General features: G+C 37.6%; 1 protein-coding gene across 6 annotated transcripts in view; it reads right to left on the bottom strand.

The window, feature by feature from the left end:
* Positions 1-3,127: 3,127 nt before the first annotated feature.
* Positions 3,128-27,053, bottom strand: part of nolo (no long nerve cord) — a 74,521-nt gene continuing 50,595 nt past the window's right edge. For 4 of the 6 annotated variants that reach the window (XM_064698158.1, XM_064698161.1, XM_064698157.1 and 1 more), the window contains 8 exons: positions 23,807-24,975; positions 23,600-23,720; positions 18,740-18,863; positions 17,123-17,245; positions 6,953-7,348; positions 5,627-6,040; positions 5,308-5,458; positions 3,128-4,032 (listed from right to left, as the gene is read on the bottom strand). In XM_064698158.1, coding sequence (XP_064554228.1) covers positions 3,899-4,032; positions 5,308-5,458; positions 5,627-6,040; positions 6,953-7,348; positions 17,123-17,245; positions 18,740-18,863; positions 23,600-23,720; positions 23,807-24,975 — 2,632 coding nt within the window. In that variant the 3' untranslated portion in view covers positions 3,128-3,898. The remainder of the gene's footprint in view (positions 4,033-5,307; positions 5,459-5,626; positions 6,041-6,952; positions 7,349-17,122; positions 17,246-18,739; positions 18,864-23,599; positions 23,721-23,806; positions 24,976-27,053) is intronic. The other 2 variants (XM_064698160.1, XM_064698162.1) reach the window with 2 other exon arrangements.

Raw genomic sequence — 27,053 nt, 5'->3', positions numbered from 1 at the left:
TTTTCCAATGATAAACCTTATTGGTATATCTACGATATACCTTATTTAGACAAATCAGCCATTCGCTTTAATTAAAATAAGTAATCAATATCGTTGGTTCCTAGATGACCTATGTATCCTTAGTTATTCCATACTATGGATATAGTCCTAGTGAACCTAAAGAACGAGAACGTGGTCCAAAATAATATATGCATTTTGATGGTTTCTAGTTGACTTTCATATCCTTGGTAATACCGTACCATCGATATAGTCCTTGGGAACCTAAAGGACTTGCTCCCTGCCAAATTTTCAAAGCAATGGTCCACTACATGTATGCTTTTCCTTTCAGGAGCTATTAACCTTTATAACTGGCCGAGGTATGGCTAATATACTACAAAGGACACTTATTACAAAATTGGTCCTTTATTAGCTATTACAGGTACTATCCTAATGTCCTTTGGTCAGCGAATAGTCCATGTCTTCCCAATTCAGAGTATGTAAAGAAAAGGACGAAAGTCCTTCAAACAACCAAGATATAGGAACATCTTTTTTGGAAGGAAATTAGACCAGAGCTTTGCTATATTCCTAGATATCCTGTCAAATCTTGTGTCATATAACTCGTATCGACTAGGACTACAAACTGGCCAAAGGACATCAAAATCGTCCTTCTAGTTTCCGCGATATGGCTATTTTTCTAAAAAGGACATTTGTTTTAAGCCCATATCTTGGCCAAATCCTTAAGGATATCAAAAGGATATACCTTTTCGAACTCGTGGGGTGCAGGACTATCGATTGGCATTATAGGATTTCCAGGATTCAACAGAAAAAATTTTGTAAATTTCTGCAAGGGGGTTAGTCAGAAAATCGAAAATTTCAGGACTAACTTTGCCATTTTAAGGACGATCGGGATGTCAGTAGGTAGTCCTGCAACGGAATATTTTAGCCAACAAAGTAAAATATTTATTTTTAAATGCCTATAACTCGGCCATATCCTTGCGGATTTTCAAAGGACATGGTGCGTTAGGATCGTGAGGACCAGCCGCGTCGATCTGCATCAAAATATGGGGGGGGTCATCTAAGAATCCAGGACTTGATCATTTTTCAGTCGCGGGGCGCAAGAAAATGGGCAAAAAACACAAAATCCTTAATATTTCCGAAACTACAAGGACGATATCGATGCCCTTTGGGCAGATGGTAGCTGCGGTCAATACAATTTTTTTGGAACAGGACTCGTCAGGATATGCAAGGATACAGCCGAGTTTTAGCCTATTTTATGTTTACAAAAAAGACCTATTTTCTCAGCTGTTTGAAGGACTATCGTCCTTCGGGTTGTTTATTCGTAAATGGTAGGACAAGGACTACCTACTGCCCAAAGGACATCCCGATCGTCCTTAAAATGGCAAAGTTAGTCCTGAAATTTTCGATTTTCTGACTAACCCCCTTGCAGAAATTTACAAAATTTTTTTTGTTGAATCCTGGAAATCCTTGAATGCCAATCGATAGTCCTGCTCCCCACGAATTCGAAAGGTATATCCTTTTGATATCCTTAAGGATTTGGCCAAGATATGGGCTTAAAACAAATGTCCTTTTTAGAAAAATGGCCATATCGCGGAAACTAGAAGGACGATTTTGATGTCCTTTGGCCAGTTTGTAGTCCTAGTCGATACGAGTTACATGACACAAGATTTGACAGGATATCTAGGAATATAGCAAAGCCCTGGTCTAATTTCTTTCCAAAAAATATGTTCCTATATCTTGGTTGTTTGAAGCACTCTCGTCCTTTTATTTACATACTCTGCATTGGGAGGATAAGGACTATTCGTTGACTAAAGGACATTTCGATGGTCCCTGAAGTGACCAAGGTATAGACGATTTTGTTATTGATGTCCTTTCCTTTACCGGCGGATTTCAAAAGGACATGGTACGTTGGAATCATAGGTGCAAACGGCATCGAGCTGCATTTAAATATCTAAGGTTCATACAAAAAATTCTATTAAATAAAAAATCCATAACTAGGTCATATCCTTGCAGAAACTCAAAGGAAGAGACGCTGATGCATACGGCTTGGCACAGGACTCATCAGGATCTGGAAGGATATGACGAAGTTAATGTGCTTCACGAACTTGCAAGATTTTCAAACATCATTTTTATTTTGTTATTTCACTTCGTTTCAGTTTCTTACAATATTTAAGCAGTTGCTTTCGTATTACATTTTACAATGCATTTTCGCCGTTGCTTAAATTAATTAATTTATTTTTATTTAATTTGTTTTATATAATGCTATGTTATGTGTGTGTAAATTGGTAAGTGTGTGTGTGTGTGTGTGTGTGTGTGTGTGTATATGTACGTTTAACATTGGTTATGGTATGCATTTTAAATTGTTGTATATGTAATTTATTTATAACCTTTACTTAACAATTTAAATATTCGATTTAATATTGTTTTGCTTTTAACATTTGTTGGATTCTCAATGTATTTCTTAGGTATTTTATATTAAACTATAGTTAGCAGCTAACGGATTTACGTTTTATCTTTGCATTTAGTTAATACATATATATAAAACAAGTTTGTTTAATACAAAATATAAACTAATTACAAGTAGGTATTTTATATTTATATAAATATATATATATATATATATATATATATATATTCATTAATAACGTTTATGCGTGTAAATAAAATGTTTATTTACAATAACTGGACTTTGGAATTTCAGATAGGCCATAAGATATAGCAGTTGTTGTTTTTGTTTTTGTTTGTTAAATGCGCCAAAGGAAATGGTTTTGCAAAAGTTGACCATACATTAATTAACATAGTTTTTATAATCAGAATTGATCTTAAAACAAAATCAGCTGTATCTTAACTTTTAGTATTTGCTAGAATATTTACATGATGTATCTAGTTTGTATATGTATTTGTATAATATGTTTGTCCACATTAGGTAACAGTGCAGTTTGTTCTTTTTGTTTTTCCAATATTTTGCTGGGTTAGTTTTGTTTTATGTTTACAGTTAATGTAGGCTTTTGCTTGAACTGAAATTTTGGACTAATCCCTTCTTTAAGTGAAGAGAAATGTCATTTTTTATGAAATGGGTTTTCCTTTTAGCTCACTAACATTATGGATACTGAACCTTATATCGATTGCGTTTTATCTTTTAAAGTGTACTGCGATTTATGCTTAACTTTCCACGGTTCCTAGTAGCGCCGCCCTATTTAGCCCTTAACCTTTTATAAGTTGGCCTAATGCACATCTTGAAGCATAGTCAAAAATGGTAGCCAACGTTTTAGCGGTTGGATCCGAATGATTTATGTATTACTTTCAATATTTATCAAATACTTTTAGTATTTAATGTTGGAATTGCTTAAAGCAAAGCCGCCTGTGGGACAAACTACTCGCTGCCAAATCAGATGCTAATGAATTTTATATATTAATATATCCCACATATAAGCATATTATATAATCGATATATGTTAAATCTTGGCAATTTATTTGCCAGCATGGATTGCTTTGGGGCATATCTAAACATAATTTGCGCTTAGTTTACGAATAGTTGTAAATATTTGCTCCTGTTCTGCACACATTCAAATACATATCTGCATCTGCATTTTTATCTCTATCTGTATCTGTACCTGTCGCTTATTTATGTAGACAAAAATTGAAACGATATTTGTTATATCCTCAAATTGATCTGCATTACTCTCATTAGAATTGTCCCAATTATATTTAACTATGCCTTATATCAAATCAACTAAATTGCACTCGTCCTTGTTAGTCATATTTGAATTAAAAATTTCAGTTATTTCAGTTATGAGTTCGAGTTTCTATACCATGCTATATAGGATTACCCTCACTGTACTTATAGTAATTGCTTGCTGATTTCTCCAACCTTTATTTTTATTTGGTAGTCGCAGCGAATCTATTGAAGTTCCTCCAGATTGGGCTGACAGGAACCGCAGCATTTCTCCTTATAGCGATGCAGTCGACACAGACCCATGGCCCTGGCGTTGCGGCAATAGCGGGAGGCATCGCGACAACCAGTCGATGTGATCACTGCGAATATAGATAGGGATTTATATTAAAGATGTCGATGAATAAAAGAAGAAATAAATATGGACGTTGATTAAGATCGAAATATAACGACTTAGATATAGATAAAGATATAAATATTGACATCAATTTAGACTTGGGATTTCGATACTCATATAAAAAGATAGATATAAATAGATATTTGTAAATAGATTGACATAAACATATGAATATTTTTGGTTTGTTTTATTAAATACAAATACAAATTATTCTACAGATAAGTCTCACAAAATACATTAACAGAATAGGTTGGTTATATAAATCGATCTGAGATATTGATTGGATGAGACTTTTGCAATCTCTCCCGCATTCGGTCTACTCCAATTACAATTTTCCAGCCTCGTGATATAATTCTTGTATGCTTATTACGTCCCCGACTTTGCGTACACCTAGGTCTCTTGCCAAGACCTTGATCTTCACAATATATGTATATAGATTACTCAATGAAAGAGTTTCTTCGAAATGCTATTTCACAATTTAGGAATATTTTGCGATATAAAATGCAAAATGCAAATTGCAATCTCTAATGTGTATCTTTTCTAGATATATGAATTATTTTACTTCTTTTTATATAACGCTTTTCTAAAATATTATAGCATGATTTAACCTATGCATATATATATTGGCCAAGTCTGAGTCTTTGGAAAACAAGTAGAGGCTTCTAATATAATAATAATAGTATTAATAAAAATTATCATAATAATAATAATAATAATAATAATAGTAGTAGTAATAATAATAATAATAATAATAATAATAATAATAATAATAATAATAATAATAATAATAATAATAATAATAATAATAATAATAATAATAATAATAATAATAATAATAATATAAAATAATAATAATAATAATAAAATTAATTATAATAATAATAATAATAATAATAATAATAATAATAATCATAATGATAATAATAATAATAATAATAATAATAATAATGATAATAATAATAATAATAATAATAATAATTATAATAATAATAATATAAAATAATAATAATAATAATAATAATTATAATAATAATAATAATAATAATAATTATAATAATAATAATAATAATAATAATAATAATAATAATAATAATAATAATAATAATAATAATAATAATAATAATAATATTTGAATTATTTAGTCTTTATCTTCATTCTTGTTTATTTTTAGTTCTAGTTCTAAGCCTCACTCTTTAATCTATTGTTTATTTTATGTTCATTTATTGGCAGTTTCACTTACTTTTGGATTGACATGGAGCACTCTTGCACACTTTCATGACCGCTGGGCGTGGCTGATGCTTGCAAACGTTGCCCGCGGGTCGACGGCTGCCATACCAGACGCACTGCAGAATGCGGAATTTGATGCCCTGGCGACCGCAGGGCGCATTGCACTGTGAAACGAAACCGAAGCAGAAACGAATTGCATTTGCAATTAATAAATGATGCAATGTATGGAGCCGGCCAGAGCCAGAGCCAGAGCCAGAGCCATGGCTATAGTTATAGTTATAGGTCTAGCTTTAGTCATGGCCATGGTGATTGGCGGCGGACATTTGACCCACCTCGGACCAGGGCTCCACGCGCCAGACGCCCTTGCAGCGTTCGTTGTAGCATTCCTGGCGCGCCGTCGGCCTCTCGTACTCATCGCAGGCAATGCCCGCGCTGCCGTTCTCGTAGCGGCAGCTCACCTCCCGCCGTTGCACGGCCGTGTTGCGCCTGTGGCAGCGGGACTGCTGGCAGAGCGTCCAGTCGCCCTTGGTCCAGTGCGGACACGGCTCGTTGCCGCAGCTCTGGAACGTGTCGGGCATGTCCAGCCCCTGGGCTCGGCATTGCGCATTCTCCACGATGTCGCCGCCGCCGCCATCGGTGCCATTTGACATCGACATCGACATCGTTGTCCTCGTCCTCGTCGTCGTCGTTGTCGTTGTCGTTGTCTTCTTCTCTGCTAGCTCACGCCGGCAGCTCAGCGTGCGGCGCTGTGGGCAGAGTTGCAAAGAAACAAAGTTTACTGTTAAATTTTTCGTGTCCATGCCACACATAAAACAATGGGACGCAGCGCCAGGACAACCGGGTCGAGCCACTGGCTGTTAAAATATTTAAACTCCTGCTTGATTTGTATGTGGACAACGCGGCGGACCATGGGCTGGATTTGGGCTTCCGTGTGGAAACAGAGGTAGAGTCGAATCTGGTAGCTGGCAAAGCCGTGCATTTGGCTAATTATTATGTAAGTGGCGGCTGTGGCCTGGGCAGCTGGTTCAACTCTTCTTTGCGCCTTTTAAAAGCTTAAATTTAATTTATCTAGCTGCAAGCTCATGTTCTATAGATAAAACCTTGTTTCTATATAAATAATATATAATTTGTCCTGATTCTATAAAAACTATATCAATTTACGTGATAGGAGAAACTAATTGTATAAAGTAATATATTTACGAAGTGGTTTGTTAATACTTTTTCATGGGCAACCTTTTTTTTTAATTTTCAAAATAAATAATTTGTAAGTTGGGTGACTATATTTTCCATAACTTTTGTAAATTTTATACGATATCAAAATTATTTACTGTAATGCCTAAGTTTATTTAATTTGCTAAAAGTTTTTTTTAATAATATAATAATACCTTTCGAAGCATTACAATAAAATGTACTTTTTAAGCACAGTTTTTTCCATGACAATTTTTGTATGGAAAGCCACAAGTTTTTGGGTCTTTTTTTTATAGGACGGAATTACCTTTATATTAGCTCTTTTAACTGGGTTCTGAGCCGCTTGGATCATCAAGGTTCAACTATAGATTGATTTCACACACCTTCTCTGGACTTGTGCTGGCATTCTTGTTAGCTGCCAGGCCTATTCAATGGCTGCCGCAACTAATTTCCGGCTGCTTTGAACTCACCTGCAAACCGCTGCCAGCTGCTCCACATTCCTGCGAGCACTTGGACCACTCGCCCAGCTGCCAGGTGTAGACAAAGTGACCGCTGGCCACGCCTGCCTCGCCGCTCGCCTGATTGCTTGCCGTGCTGCTGGCCAGTGTCGTTGTCGTAGCCGTCTCCCAGCGCGCGTGTGGCATATGCTGCGGCACATCCTCCTCTGGCTGTCGATGCACATTCTGGCTGGGCACGGCGAGAATACGGCCTGCTTCGGTGTGCAGCTCTTTGGTCTTGGGCAGCACACGCGCCGGCTCATCCTGTTCGTAGCGTTGGGGCTCCAAATCGAGGCCATAATTGAGAGCCTCGCGCTGCAGCAAATGCTGTCCGCGCGAGTCCTTAAAGCGCTGCAGCGGCCAAAGCAACTGCATGTGGATGGTTGGGGAGAGAGAAGCATAAAGTTTGGATTTACGTATGAGAGATGTTAGCTTAAAAGTGCTGGAATAAAAATAGATTGCTATTGAGCCCGCATGCAGCATGTTGCATGCAGCAGGCAGGCAGGCAGGCAGCAAGCAGCATCAATGCAGCGCCATGTTGAGCTATGCTACGGTAAATTTGCACGGCCGTCAACGCGTTTCCGTTTCCGCTTTCATAACGTGTGCGCTATCAGTATGTGTGCGTGTGTGTGCGTGTGTGTGTGTGCTCTTCATGCATGCACACTTGAATTGCCCTCATCAATTGCTTCACGTTGACTGACTACATACTGCAAAATCCGATTAGCCATTGAACTCAACTGCCACAGCTGCCCCCACTCTAAGCCCTACTCCACCTGCCCCCTTCTGTTTAAGCCCACCCCCCCCCCCCCTCACAACCCACCCACACCCCTCTCACATATACAAGCCCCCGAAAAGCACTCACAGAATGCCGCTTGGCACTCAGCCTCTGCAGAAATTTGACTACCAAATGCATTTTTGGCCAACAATTTTCTAGTGCATATGCAACGCATTTGGTTTTTGACTTTTGTAAGCTCACAAACACCCATCTCCCCACCTCCGCCCCAAAAGCTATCCCCCCTTGTAGTTGTTGCTGCTGTTGTTGCTGCTGTTGCTGTTGATGTGAGGCAGCATTGTCTCACTGTCAACCTCATCGTCGCTGGTCGTTTTCATTTACAGCAACCCGTTGCCCAACCGGGTCGATGCGCAACGTGTTCCTCAGACAGGAGACGATGGGTGGGGAGGGGGCAGTTTTTGGGTGGGGCTGGGGAAGGGGAAGGGGAATCAAGCGAAAAGATGATTTCCCAAGTGGCACTTGAAACCGACAAATACGCTGCGCTGTTTGTTGTTGTTTTTGATGTTGTTGTTGTTGTTGTTGCATCTGCTGCGCTTTTATGGGCAGCTGCTAGGCGTGTCTGTGTGCGTGTCTGGTTCTGTTTGCGTGTCTATGTCTGTGTCTGTGTGTGTGCGCCGTTGTCATTTGTAGCTCGACACTAGGCTAACGCCTCCATAGCCTTTTATTGTCACCGCAATCGCAATTGCAATCGTTGGCATTGTTCTTGTTGTTGTTGTTGTTCTTGTTGTTGTTCTTGTTGTTGCTGTTGCCGAGCTGCTGTCAATACGTGCTGTCGGCAGGCTGCAACCAAAACTGTTGGCAGCCATTTACAGCTCTCACCCTCATGCCCCCAACCGCTTTCCGCTGCAATCGTTAACCGAAACTTTTGCCGGGTTCTCGGTACCAGAATCAGGAAGCTAATGCCAATACGGTAATTAGTACGCGAAAAAGAGGCCCAGCCTTTCTTATTTCCTTTCTTTTTTTTTTTGAGGGGCTTTATTTTGAGGCTAGGAAACTTTAAGAGTTAAGCAGTTTATGTTGACAAACTTTCGCAAATCAGTTGGAATAAATAATTGGTATTTGTGTCCACTTTTATCGGGGCAACGAGAATCAGCGTTCAAATGTCAAATGAATAGATGTTGAAATGTCTGAGCCAAGGTAAACAGTTATTTTTTTTGTCGAAAGATGATTTAAATTTTTAAAAAAGTTATTTTTTTCTCTGATTCATATTTCCTATTACAAAATGAATAAAAAAAATGTTTGCCAATCATTTATTTTTTAAACAATCAAAAATGTTTTCAAGTCGTCTAATGCATTGATAAAAATGCCTTTTAAAATGTCCATTGTAATGACCTAATTTAAGCTACAAAGATCTATCTAATACGTATGCATATTTATGATATAAATTAAAATAAAATGATAAATTCCTGCTGCTACTTTTCAAAGGAAATACATGTATTTTATTCATTACTTTGCAATAATAAAAATTTGCTTCCTGAGTTATATTTAGTCTTTTTAGTTGACTGCTTCCATTTTAGCATATTTTCCGCGCTCATTAGCAACTTGTAAAGTCTACTAGTTAAATTTAAACATATGAGAAATAAATTTGTATATTTTTTGTGGCTTTTTACAAAAGGGGAGACACTTTGAGGCACGCACATCGTTAAATTCTCACGCCTGAAAAGTGGACCAAACGTTGCCAGAGACAAGCAGGTAACCAAACAGGGATAAATCAACAATCAGACCGAAATGAAAAAAAAATAACATGTGCATGATCGACTAGCAGATGCTGTGTAATAAGCTAACTGGCTTGTGTGAGAAGAAAATCGTTTTAATCGACTTGTTGAGGGACAGAAAAAATTATGTGTATTTTGTGTGAGCTATTGACTGGGAAAAAATATTATGAGGACTCTGTTGGGCTGGAAACATTAACTTCTGGCTCCGACATAAAGTTTATGCAACATATTATACTCGATTTGCAGATTTTACAGGGTATACAGAACAAACTCATGAAATGTGCAACATTTTCTTTTTTGCCTTTCAACATAATTTAATTTGAGTTTAAATGTTGCATTTAACAAATGCAGAGAATGCTACAAATTGCATGCAGCTTAAATGGAGCGCAGGGCCACAGTCAGAGTCCCCGCCCCGGGGGGGCGCGGCAGTCCTGTGTGAGCCTGCCAACATCCTGCGAGCGGAGCATTAATAAATAGTTGCAATCAAAATTAAAAGGGCAGCAAAACTGCGCAAACATTTCGCTTCTTTAAATCATTTTGCGCCTCGACTGATGAATAGCACGAGTAGCCGCGAGAGGATGCAGGAGGATGGACAGACCAGGATATGGCTCCGGCTTTAGCTTCAGCCAGCGACGTCTGTGAAAATTTATTAACGCGCTTTGGCGTTCGGCTAGCTAAAATACGATTTTTGGTCTCCAGTTATATAAATTTGTCTGGCATGTCGGGCCTACGCAGCAGCGAGCCACTTGCATAATTAATAGACCAAAATGCTGAGCAATAAATTCTGTGCCCGAAATGGGGCATTGATGGAGCAGCTCTGCCTTGGTTTTGGTTCTGCATGGCCTGCTGCTGCTCTTGGCTAATTGGCAGTCGCAACGTAAGCAGTTCACTTACATGCAAAACGGCCAAAATGCATTAGCCTGACTCACAGCTGCAGTTGCATAATTCGTATAAATGCCAGCAGAGCCAATTGCCAATCAATGAAGTAATTTAGCCAAAGACAAACTGCCTGCTAATGAGCAACAGTCGTTCTGCAGGTGAGGGCAACAATGCAATTAAAAATGAAATTACCAGGATTTGCTTAGATGTGTATAAACAATTATATACATTCTTCATCTAAGTGGTAGATAGCTATAGGACTAGAGGGCTCTAAAGCAAGCGCTCATAAAAGCAGAAAATTATTGAATGCCATTAAATAGCACACTAAAGAAAATTGCATGACTGCGAAATACCCTGTTCCCAGCAAAAATGGAAGCAGGTGAGCGTATCACACACATACTTGGACTTATCTTTAAAGTAGTATATAAACTCCCTAACAAATTATCTAGCTCGGAAATTGTGGAAAGTGTAGCTTTTTCCAAGTTGAGGACGCCTTGAAGTCTCCAACTTTAATATTGTGTCAAGTAAGTTAAAGGAAAGCAAACATTCTATATAAGCCCAAAATACCCTTAATGACCTTCAAAACAGAGCATTAAAAGCAGCTTCTAACTTGCCTCAAAACACAATGATATCAGCGGCATTTCATTAGCATTTAATTAGCTACCTAAGCCAAGGAAGCGCATTGAAATTCCCAAGCTAAGTGAAGCACACTTTGAGGCGACTTTAAGGCATCCTCAGGGCTGTTAAATAAGATAGTCGACAGTTTACGATAGTCAAGTTAGTGGCCCTTAAGGCAAATAGATGGAATGCAATATTAAATCAATCACTATGTAAACTGAAGAAATAAGACTTATGTTGAACTGCCATTTATATACTTTAGAGTTTAATAATCCCGTTTAATATATATTTCTATAACAAAAGAGTTTTAATAATACTCAAGAAGTTTTCAAACAATTATATACATATATATATATGTCAACCTACACAAAAAATTAAAACTTTAAGAGAAAGCAATAGAAAAAAACTCTTGTTAATCTAAATAAATCTAAAATCTATATAAAAAAGAAAATATTTACATTTAATTTCCCACTTTAAAGCCTATTTTCAGCGGAAATATATTCTGCAATTTTAATTTTACCATTGGTTTTATTGTGAATGCCAAAACTCAATTTTAATCTGTAGTTGAAGTGCTTTTTGCCAGCATTGATTTTATATTATTCACTTTATATTATATCAGTATAAAATAATATATTACTAATTGTGAAGAATCAACAAATGCCAAATATTTTTATATTCAACATTAGAAATTAGGATACGCACAATGGCATATACATATGCATACACTGTGGTACAAAAGATGATTTTGTATATTATGTATACCTATTAAAAATAGGTAAAAATCGTTAAATTAATTTGTATGTAAAAGGCAGATGTATACTTCTATTACCTAGAACTATTTAGCTTATAGGAGATGTAAAATATGCTGTCAAATAAAAAAAACTTCAGGTTAGTACAATATCTCTTAGGTACCGACGCATCTGTAGGATAGGAAAATATCTTTAAGATACACAATTAGCTGTAACATATAAAAGTATCTTTTCACAGTAGCTAACAACTGTATTTTCCCGTCTGTAGGGAACAAATATATCCTTAAGATACGCACGTATCTGTAAGATACATGAATAATATTTGCTAGAAATCGCACTCTCCAGCTTTTGTTACTAAAGAGATCAATTTAAAAAGTTCGGGCTATAATTCAATTTTTATAAATTGAATGCGATTTGGCGTTTTATGATAATAGAATAGTAGAAGATAAGAACTAATAATAACTTTAAGTTTAACTTTCATTAATTTAAAGTAAGCTATCAAAATCGACTCTTATCCCACAGTGCATGACAACGAGCAAAAATGCAAATATATTTTATTTGCAATTATAATGCAAAATAGTTATAATATTGTCAGCAATCGAGCGATGCTGCCGCAAAGAGTTAATCAATGCGCCGCAAGTGCACGACTCCAAAAAACAGTTATCATTGTGCCTATCGCAAAATAAAAGCACACACACATCTGTAACTGTGTGTGTGTGTGGCTTAAATGCCGACAGCTAAAAGCTGTTGGCCATTATACAAAATGGCCATCTACATAAGCCGTTGTGTGTATATTATTTGCACATATATATTTATATATATTTATAGATATATATCGTTGTTGCGGTTCGCGTATTTTTGTCGTCTAACCGAAAAATGTGCAACAACAAAAATATTGTGAAATTAGATAAAATCGCTTTGCCAACTATTTAAGTGGCTATTTTGGTGGGCTGTTGCGTTCTGGTGTGGCTTACAATTTAACGGTAACTAGCTCAGATGAGTGTGGCATGTTGCAGTTGGGGCTGTCGCCCCTATTCAAGAGCATCACTTAAAGTTGTTCGGGTGAGGCTGTGGGTGAGAGGGATTTGGGTTAGGGTTAGGATATTCGGGACCCTGTGCTGCGCTTGGCTGTGCATCATAAATTATTTTCGCCTAATCTGCATATGGCATAGGGATATGGCAAATCGTGCGGCTGCCAGTTGCTGGCTGCTGGCGTTGCACTTTTCGTCTAAATATCAGGGCTATAGTCTGTTTAAGTAGTTGGAGAGCAGCAGCTGCTGTGCTTAAATCTCAGCGGCTTTATTTAGCACATTTTCATAACCAAAAACCGCGACACTATAGCACACACACACTCACACCCACGCACACACACACACAGCATTAACTTGGCCCAGCGTCAGGTGTAAAAGGCAACTTTGTACGATGCCGTCGACAACGTTGACTGAAAGCTAATTTTCTATGCCAAAAATTTGTTTGGCTTTATATAACTTTTATGAGCAGCGCCGTGATTGGAAGCAACCAGAGGTAAACATTGCAATGAACTCGCGCGGCAAAAACTTTTCAATTAATAAATTAAGTTTGTGGCAAAAAAATTTTGTTGCTAATTGTTTGTCGGCTTGTGTGCACGCACACACAGCTCCACACATACACACACACACACACACACACATATATATATACATTGAGGAAATGCTTGACTTTGAGGGCGCGGCACTTACCAAGCCAGCACACCAACAAGAACTTGCGGCAAGTTCTACTCTGCTGCCGCTGCTGCTGCCGCTGCTGGCATTCAATGCCAGCGAGAACAGCTCATTAAAAACTTTTTGAAATGCATAAATGAATAAGTTAAATATTTCATATATATGTACTTAATACATTTTAATTATTTTATATGCACTGATTAAAATTATGGCATGCAAATATCTAAGTAAATTTGAATAAAATACGAATTTTTATCATGCATTCTAAAAATATATTTCAGCTGACATACGCTAAAATCGTGCTCTTTTATTGCTGTAGGGTCAAAAAATTCAATAAATTCGATATCTATAATAGAGAAATTAAACATTCCAATTGTCTTTTCTTCATCAGCAAATTCATCTGTCTATATCAAAAAGTATATGGCTAATAAGTTTCAAGCTAGATAGAGCATTCTCTGCATATTACATTTCGCAGTTTGTTAAAAACTTTTTATGAGAACTAACAGCTTGTACATAGTTCGGGTGACCAATACCGTGCTATACTTTAATTCCATTTTATATTGTCTAATTATCAAAATAGAGCAACTGAACTTGGCCTTAAACACAGAGAACGGCAGTCTTTATCCTTATGGAAATTATTTTTAGAAAACTCAGTTAGTTCGTTTAAGTTTTCAGTATAGTTCAGTATAGAGCCTTATTTTTCGATATATCAAAATAGAAAAAAGAGACAACTTCCTTTCTATTAACTTTACAGTCGACCACAGTCATATTGCATTTATCTTCACTTTTGTCCCTTACAGAGGAAGCTCACATATTGTATGTTTTAATAATTTTAACAGATTTACATGAAAAGCAGCTTGTTGTTGTGTCATGCCCACAAAAATGCCGTGAAATATATATATGTATATTTTTTTTTTGTGCGCGTATATTAATATAATGAAATTTCATTGTCGTTCATATCGGCTGACCAACAATAATGCACAAATTATATTTATACAAATTATAATTTAATTAAGTGCTTTGTTTTTATTCTGACACCATTTTCGGGGTTAAATTTTGAGGCATATTTTGCATTTCGAAATTTATAACTCTATTGTATGGCATTTTAATTGCTTTGCGGGCATTTTACTCGCTGATTGCAGTTACGGAATGTGATTTTGATAAAATGTATTTGGCAGCAATAAATTTTAACAATTGATAAATTGAAGAATCTATAGTCTGTTAAAAGCCAAAACACTTGATGGGGACAACATATATACTTCTGATTGCTCGAAGCCAGAATGCATACAAAGTTAAAATAGTTTAAATTGGAAATATATTAATCGTAGATTATTTGAGCCAAAGTAAATATTAGAAATTAATGATAATGTTCAGAGTTAAAAGGAAATCAATTGAATTATTTATAAATAACCCAAATTTAGAAAGATCTTCATTTATTGTCAAGTTAATGAAGCGTTGAATTAACATTTGCAGAAAATATTTTATTCCAAATGGGAATTAACTATCAAGTGCTTTCCATTAAATAGAGTTAAAAGTCATAAATCTTTCAACATTTCATCTCGCATATTGAATATTTAATTATAGATGGTCATTTAAATTATCATAGGCTATTAAGTATTCAGAACGAAACTTTTCAGTCAAGCATCATCCAAATGCAATTGGCAACAATTCATTCATTAATTCAGCAGTTGAATGCGCTCAATAATAAGCATTAGTAATCGTAATGTCATGCAAATTTAAGATTATATTTTCATATCTGTATTCATAATAAAATTTTTTTTTATTTAATTAAATTATTTTTTTGCATACTCTGCTAATTTACTCTTTGCACTTTATGCAACACATTTTTTTTCATTCGCTTGCTGCATGCAATGCTTTTCTTTACTTGGACTTTTAGCATTTGGCTCTTGCACTTTGCTCGTGTAGTTTGTTTATTTTTCTAGCCCATTATGCCAATTGTTTGCTCATTTCAACAAAATGCACAAAATGCAAATGAAAGTCAGCGGGAAATGTCTTTGATAGCAAATAGTTTTGGCGATGGCGGCGAAAAGCGCGCAAAAAGTTCGCCTCAAACACAACCTTTGACCAATTTAAAATTAAAATAAAAAATGAATTGTTGTTATTAAACAATATATTTTTGTTTTGTTTTTGGGGAGCGTAACTATTTATGCGCTTTCTTTATCGGAGAGAGAATGAGAGAGAGAGAGAGAGTGTGTGTGTATGTATGTGTGTGTACGAAAGTTGTTTATGCATATAAAATGGAATGGAAGGCATAGCTTGTAGTACATATTCAGTAATATTTTATATTTTACCTACATTGCATATTAATCGGTTAACAATTGTATATGTGTTTCCATTGTTGTTGTTTTTTGGTTTTTTCGTGTTGTTTATTTTTGTATGAGGGTTTGTTTGACAATAAGCATCGCCCCGTACATCAACCCCCCCGAAAAAAGCGAGCACGAAACAAAAATTTATTGTTTCGGGTTACGTATGTATATGTAGAAAAGAAAGATCAAATAGTGTTGAAAAATCAAAGTTGACAAGTGAGAACGTTTTAAATTCATGCAACGAAGTGCTAACTAAGCAAACGAAATGAGAACGCATGCAGACCTAAAAGTAACTAGACAAAAAAAAAAAGCCGGAAAGAACGCAATGAAAATGTGAAGTAACTCTTATGTGTCCCCTATGCGATAAGTAAAACCAACCTAATAAAAATTGGCCTCATGTAACTCAGCTGCCAGCTGTAATAGCTGCGTGAATTTTGTAGCTCTATATTAATATTACTTGTTAAGCTATCTATTTACATGTTTTCATTAAATTAAGCTTAAGCTCTTGGCATTTGCTTTGGTCTGGTTTTTGGTCTTTAAACGGAAACCCTGTACTCTTCTTTCCTTCAATCATTAATCAGATATAGAAACAAAAAACTATCTCAATTAACTTAAATCAATTTCTTTACAAATCTTATAAAATAAGATCACCCTTTAATATATCCTTTAAATACAAGTCAATGCAACTATTTTAATCATATTTTTAGAAAATAATTTAAAATCCCAATTATTTACGTCCATGCACTTCCCAGTTAAAGCTGTAATTAGATAAGAAAACTGCACTGAAACTAAGTATTGTCTAACCGCAAAATTCTAGGAAATTTAAGCTTAATTTGTATGGTCTGCTCATTGACAAATTGCTGCAATAGCTGCCGGGCCTGTGGAGACCAAGTCCCAATCAGGCCGAAAGACAAATTTGCGCAGGCTGTAAATTTATATGCAGAACTTTGGCAATTTGCATCGCATACACACACCCACACCCACGCCCACGCCCACCAACTGCCTGCCTCGGCCCCCACCCCAAGTGAACTAATTACACACATGCATTTCGGTACTGGGCCTACCTGGGCTAACAATTACAATCACAAACTTACAATACGATATATGGGGCAGGCCTTGGGACTGCACCAAGCGCCAGAATTAAACGTTAAGAAAAAAAATGGGCGCGTGAAAAAAAGGATGGCAAACGAAGAAGAAGAAGAAGCGAGAAAAATGAATGCATTTAAATCAAAAACAATCTCAAATGAAGGAATGTATGCACACACAACAAGTAGAAAAAAATAACTAAAAATCGAAAATGACGGCAACGAACGAAACGAAACGAAAAGAAACGGAACCAAACCAATCCAAGGGATGGCTCACCTGCAGGTTGCTCAGCAACGCCTGGAAATAGGGCATGGCCAGAAGAGTTTTGGTGCGGCTGCTGCCGCTGCTGGCGCTCGCTGGCTGTGGAATTCGGTCCTGGGCTTGCACTAATTGCGAATTCTATACACACACACACATTTATAATTAAATGTATTCATATATATATATGTATATATATTTAATTGAACGAACACAATTACGCGAACACGAATTTACGCGACGAAGGGGAAAGAGAAAGAGAAATTTGACAAAGTATTAATTAATAATGGTTTTTCTTACGAGTTTTTATTAGAGTTTGATATGTATTATGTATACTGATAGAAGGATGAGTTCGATGTGGGCCAAGAGTGAAAAAGCAACAACCAAACAGAAAATCCTGAAATCCCATTTTGAATAATAGATAATATTCCCAATTTTTTTGATAAATACGACGTTGCTAGAAATTATATTTTTATCTGATATTTTTGGAGTTTTAATTTTTTTTTAAAGTAAATTGGAAAAAAATATATTGGCATATTAGAATAGTCCTGATAAATATAGGTTACGATGATGAAAATTTTGAATTTGAATAGATATTTTATGGCAAATCTGCAAGATATTTCCTCGAGAAATTCCCAAATACAGGGGGGTTTTAAGCAGTTTAAGTGTAGGACTGTAAATTTTCCAATATATAGTTATGTTTTGAGTCTAAACCCATGGCCAACATTTCCTTACATTTCGGCCCAAACTCAACTAGCATCTAATGCAGCTTTTGGCTCGAAATCTGCCTTTGTTGTTGGAAAATTTGCAATTTGATGCAGAGCCAGAAAACAAAGCATTAAACACAATTCCCACAGCTTTTGAACTCAATCAGAGCATTTACGCTAATATTTCTGTTTATACAACTTGACCTGAGCTGGCAAAAAAAAACCGTAGAGAAATAACATTTTTACTTTAGGTCTGTGTGAGCTGGTCGACATGAAGACGGCTGCCGTTGCTCAAACCAGCTGCTCGTCGTATCTATCAATGCATACCTGTCCGTCTCTCTCCCTTGTAGCGTCTATTTACTTCTCTAGCTGTTGTTGTTTTTAAAAGGCTTTGTTGTTTTGCTCTGTGTCTGCCAGCAAACGTTACGTATACGTAATTTCGTTCCAAATCGCATTATGTATACGTACATATGTTTGGCTAGTCGAGCGAGAGAGAAAGAGAGAGGGAGAGAGAGAGACGGAGGAGATCTCTAGAACCAAAGCCAAAATGTGCAGCCACAAAATCTGAACTGCCAACAGAGCCACAATGCAGTCGAATATATATATGTATATATAAAGGTATATATACATACAGAGTAATCAAAAGATATTTGTATAGTTGATATAGAGCAAAGTAGAAAAACTATCAAATTACGTGGCTGTTGACAGAAAAGGACTTGCGACATGAACATGTCGCAACGTAGCCTCGGATTGGCAGCCACAAATCCAGAGTAAAGGCGACAAGTTAAGCCAGCCCCAATGTTAACAATGTGTCAGCTCGTAGGACTCGGTATGAAACATATTTAAAATGTAAACATGTGATGAGGATACGTTGGCGATACGACGGTGGATGACAATCATAATAAACAAGCCGGACAGTTACACTTACCTCATCCTCCATAATGCTGCTGTCCGCATGCTGCACTCCATCCGATTTGGGGCGACGATTGCGTTCACGTCCATTCTGCATCCTTTCCGACTGATTCTGTCTGCGACGTGTGGACTGCTGAGAGCTGCAAAGGACAACAAGGCATGAAAACCGAATTAATACTGAACCCAATAAGAATAAGTAGGACTGAACCAGTCCAGAGTACGCGACTAGGAGATACCCTACACTAAAACAATGAGTTGACATAACACAAATATATTTTTGCCTAGATATACTTAACAACCGGAGCAATAAATCAAAGCCGGAAAACGAGATAAGATATCCATAATTAATATGAGTATGAATAGAAACCTCAAAGTGTCGCAAAAGCCTCCCGCTGTCTGTTTATATATAAGTATAAACAATATTGATACCTTTGCCCATTTTCCCTGTACATGTACAGGTTATCAAAAACTTAAAAACTGAACAATTTTCAACCAAACACTTAACGCAACAATGGACCTCAAGCTTAACCCAAAAAATGCCCGGAAATTCGTTGTTTAGATTTGTTGCAGTTGTTTGTTGTTGCAGTTGTTGTTGTATTATAGTTTTTGTTGTTATTCTTGTTATTGCCGTTGCCGCTTGGTTAGCTGCAGAATGTCAAAAGCACAGTGCATTCAAATCCCTGTGCCACGTGTTCGACTGCAACAACACAAAAGCTCCGAGTGACATTTTATGTGTTGGTCATGGCTCTGGGTCCGGCTCTTCCCCTTACTCCCCTGGCTTGCCATGAGCCCGCAGCACTCTACAGATTGGGCTTTGTTGTGCACTTGTTATATATATTTTGCATTTTCTATGTATATTTGTTTGCTGCAAAACTCTTATAAATTGACAAGTAAATTGCTTGCTATTCCTTTCCATTGTGTGCAGATAAAATAGAAATTCATATAAAAGATTGAATTCGCTATGAAAAAATTTTTAGAGCCTGTCTCTATGCTTTTATTTGAAATTTATATGAATTTATATTGCTGCAAGAGCGCAAATAAACGCTGCTTAATTTTTAAACTATGCCCTAATGGCATTCTTTTGACGGACAGTGGGATGTTTAGACAAAAATACTTGAACATACCCTGTTTAAGCTAGCCTGGCTAAAGGTCAATTTAGTTTATCTTTTTAAACATCAACAAACAAGGTAGAAATAAACGAAACAGATTACCGATAGATATTTCAAGAACCTCAAGGTTTACTCAACAGCACAATTTTATATTGACCTCTACGCCTTGTCAGTCGTTCAAAACTTAAGTTTAATGTTACATTTTTAAAATATTTATTGATCGACTATCTGCAATTTATCGAACATCACAATTAAATAGCCAGTCTGTTTTTTATAATTTCTTACTTAAAACACATTCAAGATGCGCTTCATAAAGTTATTTTTATTCAAAATTCATTGTGCTCGGCTCAAAAGCTTACATCTAAATTACTACACATCTACTACACAATTGTTACTATTTTGAGCTCTTCATCTAAATATTCGATGGTAATAATCATTGGTTAACAAATATTTAAAATTTTTAGAAACTCTCTAAAGTGCACAGCATAACGCATGCTCATAGTCTATGTTAGCTTTAACCTGGTTACAGGATAACATCTCGTCGAGCTGTTTCGTCTCAATTATATGTCTTTGGTTATTTCTAAAACTTTTTGCTGCTTTTGAAGATTTATATTTGTGATGATGTTTGCTCATGCATGATTTAAATATTTGCACTTCCTTTCAGGCTTAAGTAAAAATTCTTAGTATTTATTTAAACATTTTTGCCAGTAAAATCATCCATCAAAGTTCACGGACATATTTCTCCGTCTGTGATAACAGATATTTACGACACTCTGCTCGGACTTGACCTGCGCCCCCGCTAATATCAATATTATTGCTGCTCTTCGCAGAAAAGGCAAATATTAAATAATAAATGTTGAATAATAAACAAAAGCGGTATATCAAAACGGCATTTAATGCAGCCTAAAAACACAAAATATTGGTCAAAAGACCAAACGAACAAATATGCAACCAAATACCCTCTCCAGCCGACAACTCTCCGCCTCCCTTTCGTCCAGCAACATAGATACATCACCTATTTTGCATATTTCGCTGCTGACACAAAATTTGTGCTCTTTTTCATACAAAATAGGCAGAAAATTTGCCACCACGGCACTGACAAATACATTTTTTGGGTAAGCATTTAAAATGCGATCAAATGTGGCCCACACAGTCCCCACCACAGGGCCGGAACCTACATCCAGCAGCTATCAAGTGTTACATGTCAATATATATATGATATTTATTTGAACAGCCTCCCCCCAAAAGTTTGGGCAACACTTTGTGAGCATGTTGATGATGCATTTGTGAGCCCGAAATGCCGCACTCTGCAGCTGTGGGTGCATGTGTGTGTGAATGTAGTCGCGTGTGTGTGTGTGAGCTTGTGGCTTTGGCCAAAATGCATTTTGCTGTTGGCTGTTTGCTTTTAACCATTAAGCAGGTCGTGCGTGGGCCCCGTCTCTTGGTTGAAACATATGGAATTGTTGTGTGTTTGCAATTTTTGGTATGTTTAAGCTCGTGCCCCAACCGAACACGTAACCCAAATTGCAAAATAAACCGCACACGCGCATTGTAACCAAGCCGGGGAGACAGGTATTGCCAGGCGAAAGGGGGTGCAGCCACTCAATAGACTTAAGGGTTCAAGTAGCTTAGACAGAGAGTTTCCCAGCAACCAGCAGCCAAACAAAACGCAAACCAAAAGCAAGTACATAATATACAAGCACGAGTTCGAGTAGAAGTACGAGCACTCGATGCTAACACAAATGGAGGCGAATGCAATTTGACAGTCTGTAATCGACTTTGCGATGCTCTGAGCGAATCAAAACCACAAATACGATTATATGACTATTGTAAAGCCAAATGTAAGCCTATGATATTATTTGAGAACTAGCTAAAAACTAATCTATAGAAATATTAAGCTCTAATTAATTATATACTATTTGATATCAATATATAGCAGTAAATAGAATTTCATAAATTCTTTTCTTTTAAATAATTAATTAATTCTACAGAAAACGCAAAAGCTTTTACGCTATTATGTCCATGGAAATAGTGGGAGACTATAAGGTCACAGGAAATCTATTATCAAACTCGTTGTAATTACTTTTAATGTATTCGATACATTAAAGGGCGTAGGTCCACAAAATATATATTAATAAAATCCCTCTTATTATTTAATGTATAGATTTTTGAAGAAAAGAAATTTCTCGTGCAGTCGTGCTTTATCTATTTTATTGCAATTTCGAAAGGAAAATATTGCACCTTATTCCATGACCTTGAGCCGGCCAGCTTATATTTAATTTAAACTAAACAGGTCCCTAAAAATCTTTTGTCATAAGATATAGCAATTATTAGCATGTACATGAAAATAAGACTTATTAATATTTAGAGCCTACACTTTGTCCAGAAACTGAGTAATATTAATTAAAGCATTAATTAATTAATTATCTTGTTTGTTATCTTTCGAAGTTAAAGATATAAAGAACTCTGAACATCGTGTAATGTAGGTGTAATGATTTTATTGGAGTAAATTTCATTGAGAAATTCGAAAGCGTCAACAAATCAAAAGAAACACACAAAATTCATTCAAAGGACTCGATTTTTACACATTTCTTATGTTCTTAATATCAATCTGCTCTCTTGTAATATTAAAAAATCGCTTTTATTATATTACATTCTATACTATATTCTCTATTATATTCTCTCCTGCTCTCATATAACATTAAATTTTATTATCACCTTAACAATTATATTCTACCTTTGGCTAATTTTTTTCCATTCCGCAGCATTCCATCTAGTAAATATTCCCCATTCAACAGTTCCCCATTCTTTCGTGCGTTTAACACATTACAAGTTTTCAAAACGTTTTGCGGGGAAAGGGCTTAAGTGAGGGGTAAGTGAGCAAAGCAGAGGTAAAACACATTTAAGTAACCATGAAATTTACTTAGAGTTTTGTTGTTTTTTCTTTCCTTTCTGCTTTTTGTTGCATTGTAGAATTTTAGTGCGAGGCAAATACAAATAAATGTGCTGAGGTGTGTGGCATACAACACTTAAAAGGTGATAACACGCATACGCAGCGTTAGGCGGCACGAAGCAGACTGAGTGGGGGCGAGTCGGAGCAGGAGCTGGAGTCCAATGTTTGCGTTGGGGTAAAAGGAAACAGCGCTAGATAAAGACAAGACGGGAAACAAGCGCATAACTGACCAGGCCGCACACCAGACAGCATTCAGCAGCAAGCACAGTAAAGGGGTTAGCAGAATGGGTGTGGACAAAAGGGTAGCGCGAATATTGTATACGACGTGTTGTACCAAAGGAAGCAACAGACAGATAAGCCAGACAGGATGGTCATAGCTGACCAAAGGAGCTGTAGAGCTATGGAATCTTAAAGTAGTCGAGCATTAAGTTCAAATAAAGGAAGGCCGTTAGCAACGGGTTAGCTTGAAAAAAAGGTCAGAAATGGTTCTCAAAATAGAAAAGAAGAGAATTAGGTTACGCTAACGGTGATTAAATAAAGGAAAGTAATTAAAAAAATTTGTTTTTAATAGGATATGCTAGTTTTCTCCTATTAATCAAGTAATTCCTATATATATATTTATGTTCGACACTTGTATATATGTTTAGTAGATCCCTCATTCCTATTTTGGGACGATTAAAAAATGGTCTCTCATTTATGCCGCACCTTGCTAATTAGTTCCCACATTTTGCCAACTTTCCCAGCAACTCTTCAAGTGAAAAGTTAAAAGCAAAAAGTTTCGGGATAGGTCAGCTAAGCGACCCTCGTTACTTACCCATTAGCGCCGCCATCAGTGCCGCCCGCTGTTGCCCCACCGGCTGTGGCACCATTCGGCGTCGACGTCATGTCCGCTGAGGTAAGCGCCTCCGTGCCGCTGCGCTCACGCACTAAGCGATCTGAAAAGCGTATAAATGGAAAAAGAAAAACATTTAGATAAGCGTTAAACTCATTGAGATTGGTTTAAAGCCGGCGCTTAACTCACCTGCTTCCTGGCGTTCCAGTTCCTCGGCCTGCTGGCCGGGCTTGGCCTTTACCTCGATGTTAATCTCCGCGGAGCTGAGCCCTGCATGACAGGAATAGACACCAGCATCGCGGAACGTGATGTCCAGAATGCGCAATGCGCCCTTCTTGGATACCTTAAATTTACGCGAGCGTGCCAAGGGCTTGTGATCCTTGCTCCACTTGATCTTGGTGCGATTGTAACGTTTCACGGGACACTTGATCTTGACCTGGGTGCCAAAGAAGACGACACCAGCACCGCCCACTTTCAACGTAATCTTCGTCTTTTTGGGATCGTGTTGTATATGGGTAGAGTTGCTGATTTGTATGACGGGCTTGGGATCCTCAGGTGGGCAGGGCTTCACATTGCAGGGCTTCTTGTCCGGCGGCTTGACGCTGGGGCACATCGATTCGGGGCGCTCAATTTTATGCTCCTGTGCCATAATCTGTTTGCATTCCACTTTGCGATCTTTGATGCCGTAGCCGCAGGTGTGCGAGCACTTGGACCACTCACCCACCTCCCAACGCACCGGGCAGTCCAGCACATTGCAATATTGTCGATCCGCAGGCGGCGGCTGTGGGCACATGCTATTGGGCACCACCATGGTATTCTCGCCGCCACGTGTGACCTCGTGGATGCACTGCACCTCGCGCGTCTTGATGCCAATGCCACAGCTCTTCGAGCAGGGCGTGTAATCCGAGTAGTTCCAGCGAGGCGGACAGGGACGATCGTTACATGTGCGCACACGCGCCTCCGGTTTGGTTTCTGGCGAGCAGAGGAATGGCGAGACCACGCGTCCATTATCCTCCCGCACACAGTTGATGATTAGCTCCTCCACCCCGCCCAAGCACGAAGCGCTGCACGAGGTGTAGCCCTGCTCGCGCCATACATACGTCTTGCCTGGCTCCGAGACGCCCACCTTGATTGAGTCACGTGGAAACTGATCATCGTAGCCATGCGAGGGCAACATGCACGGCTCCTCGACGCAACGCTCCGCCTCATCATGCGGCTTGGTGCCCTCGCATAAACTATCATTCATCGTGACCACTGTGCGCGAATATTCCAGAAAGATTTTACATTTATAAGCGCGTCGACGTATACCCTCGCCGCAGGTAACGCTGCAGGGCGACCACTCGGTGTCCTTGATGTAACTGCAAGTAATGAAAAATACATTGAAAGTTTAAATATTGTTTTTTCTTATCATGAAAGCAAATATACCCAAATGATTATATTTTTATGCCTTGGGGGCTAGTTTAAGTATATTAAATCAAATTTCCCAGAAAATTGAATATGATTTTTGATTGGGTTTAATAACTTTTTGTGTCGTTTTTATTTCAAGTAATTATTCTAAATTATTTTTTAAATCACTTGCATTAAGCAACATCTGCGAATTCTTGTAAAAGATGCACTACTATTCTCATATGATCCGATGGTAAAGATATTAAAATTTTAGTTTTCATTTCCTATTAAAGCCAGATGAAGTCGGTCAACTGCCCATGTGTATTGACTCTTAGATTTAAATCTAAGACTCAATGCCTTAGTTTATTGGAACTAAATACAACTATTAAGTTGAGCTTTGTATTTGGCTGACAAACAGATGAGCACAGCACATAAAAGGCAACAGCTTCCATCCCCCTCTAAGCCTACCCCCTAACAAAAATCTCTGTTGTCTGTCGGTCGAGCGCTAAGCAAATTCCATGCAACAATAGTCAGCGCCACGTTTTACACATTGTATTTCATTTCATGCTACGCAGCATCCGAGTCGCATTTATTAAGCCTGCCCGCTGGCAGAGCCCCAAAAACTGTGCTATATGGCATGTTTGCCGCCACTCCATGGGCAATAGATATACCCTGGAATCACAAATGTGATTAATAAGGGTAGTAAAGACCAATGACATTGTATATATATATATATATTTAAGTATATATGAATATTTATGTATATGTTAATTAATCTAAAAAAAATCCAAAAGAAAATGTTTTGATTTAGATTACATTAAAAAAGAGGCAGGGGACGCAAAAGTTAATCAAATATAATAATACATTAGCATATTTTTTTCGAAATAAAAAAACCATAACTATTCGTAGGGTATTGCCTAGTCGAGCTCTGTTCCAGTCTACGAAATGGTGACTTATTTAACAGATATTATTGTTGCTGCTGTAGCTGGGCATTGTTTGTTAGCCGGAGTGGTTTTTATGACCGCATTGACAGTCAATAGAAGAGCTTGACACAGCGCATAGTTTTCTGACCGCTCAAATAAAACGGTGCGCCTTTGCCCCTCAGGGGCCAATTGCCCCGCATGTCATCACTTATTGATTTGTAGTCAAATTGTGGCTGCTGCCACCGGCCCTCACCGCCAATGCCAGTGGCACCACATGCGTCGTGCGCATTAAAGTGGCGCCAATGTTACAGCATCTGCAGAGCGGCAGTAGCCTCGAAAGGTCCTCTAAGTAGGTCGCTTCGTTGATTTCATAACCGGCGCCCGTTGCTCATACGCCGCGTAGGCCAAGTGCCAACCCAAAAACGTTTGAAACTTTTGTTTGCGCTTTAATAGTTGTTTTTGTTGCTTTGCCTTTGGTTTTGTTGTTTTATTTTTTTTGGTTTGTTTGTCTGGCGCGTCGCCAGCGCATCTCCTTGTGCCTTGCGCCGAACACACAGAGGCCAAGGTTTTTCGGCGGCATCAAGACGCGACTTTATGGCGGCAGGCGTCAGGCGACAGGCCGCCAATACTCGTAGTTTCAGTTTAGTGCCCAGACCAACAGATGATAGTATCTGTAGTATATACTATATATAAACTATATAAGTTAAATTGCCCTCTCAGCGAAATATAAAAAGCGGCAGTTTGTTTTTTGAGCATCGCTCCATTAAGTCTTTGAGAAATGTGTGGCTACGATTTGGTTCTAGACCTTGGGTCAATGCACGAGCTATTGCGTGGGTAGGCATAAAATGTTTTTATAGGCAGTTTATCTACTGAACTTTTTAATGAAGTTAGGTAAATCAAAATTTTGCAATATACCATAAAGTCGAACTTCTCACCACAAAACATGCGGGGTATTTAATTTCATACAATTCATTAACTCTAACCTGGCAACTAAAATCGTACTTTGATTATTTTGACTTGGAGTACTAACAGAGAGTACTTAGAAAGCGCAGCAAAATGTTCTTATAATAGTTAGCTGCTAAGGTTAATGATCAAGTTCAATGCACTCGCTTTACCAAATTCTCCAT

This window comes from Drosophila montana, unplaced genomic scaffold, assembly GCF_035044405.1.
Source record: "Drosophila montana isolate Dmon_TW-CO22-7 unplaced genomic scaffold, ASM3504440v1 contig_402_1, whole genome shotgun sequence".
In the NCBI taxonomy this organism is placed as follows: Eukaryota; Metazoa; Arthropoda; class Insecta; order Diptera; family Drosophilidae; genus Drosophila; species Drosophila montana.
Note: the sequence above shows the minus strand (reverse complement) of the source record. Positions and strands in the feature narration are given on the sequence as shown.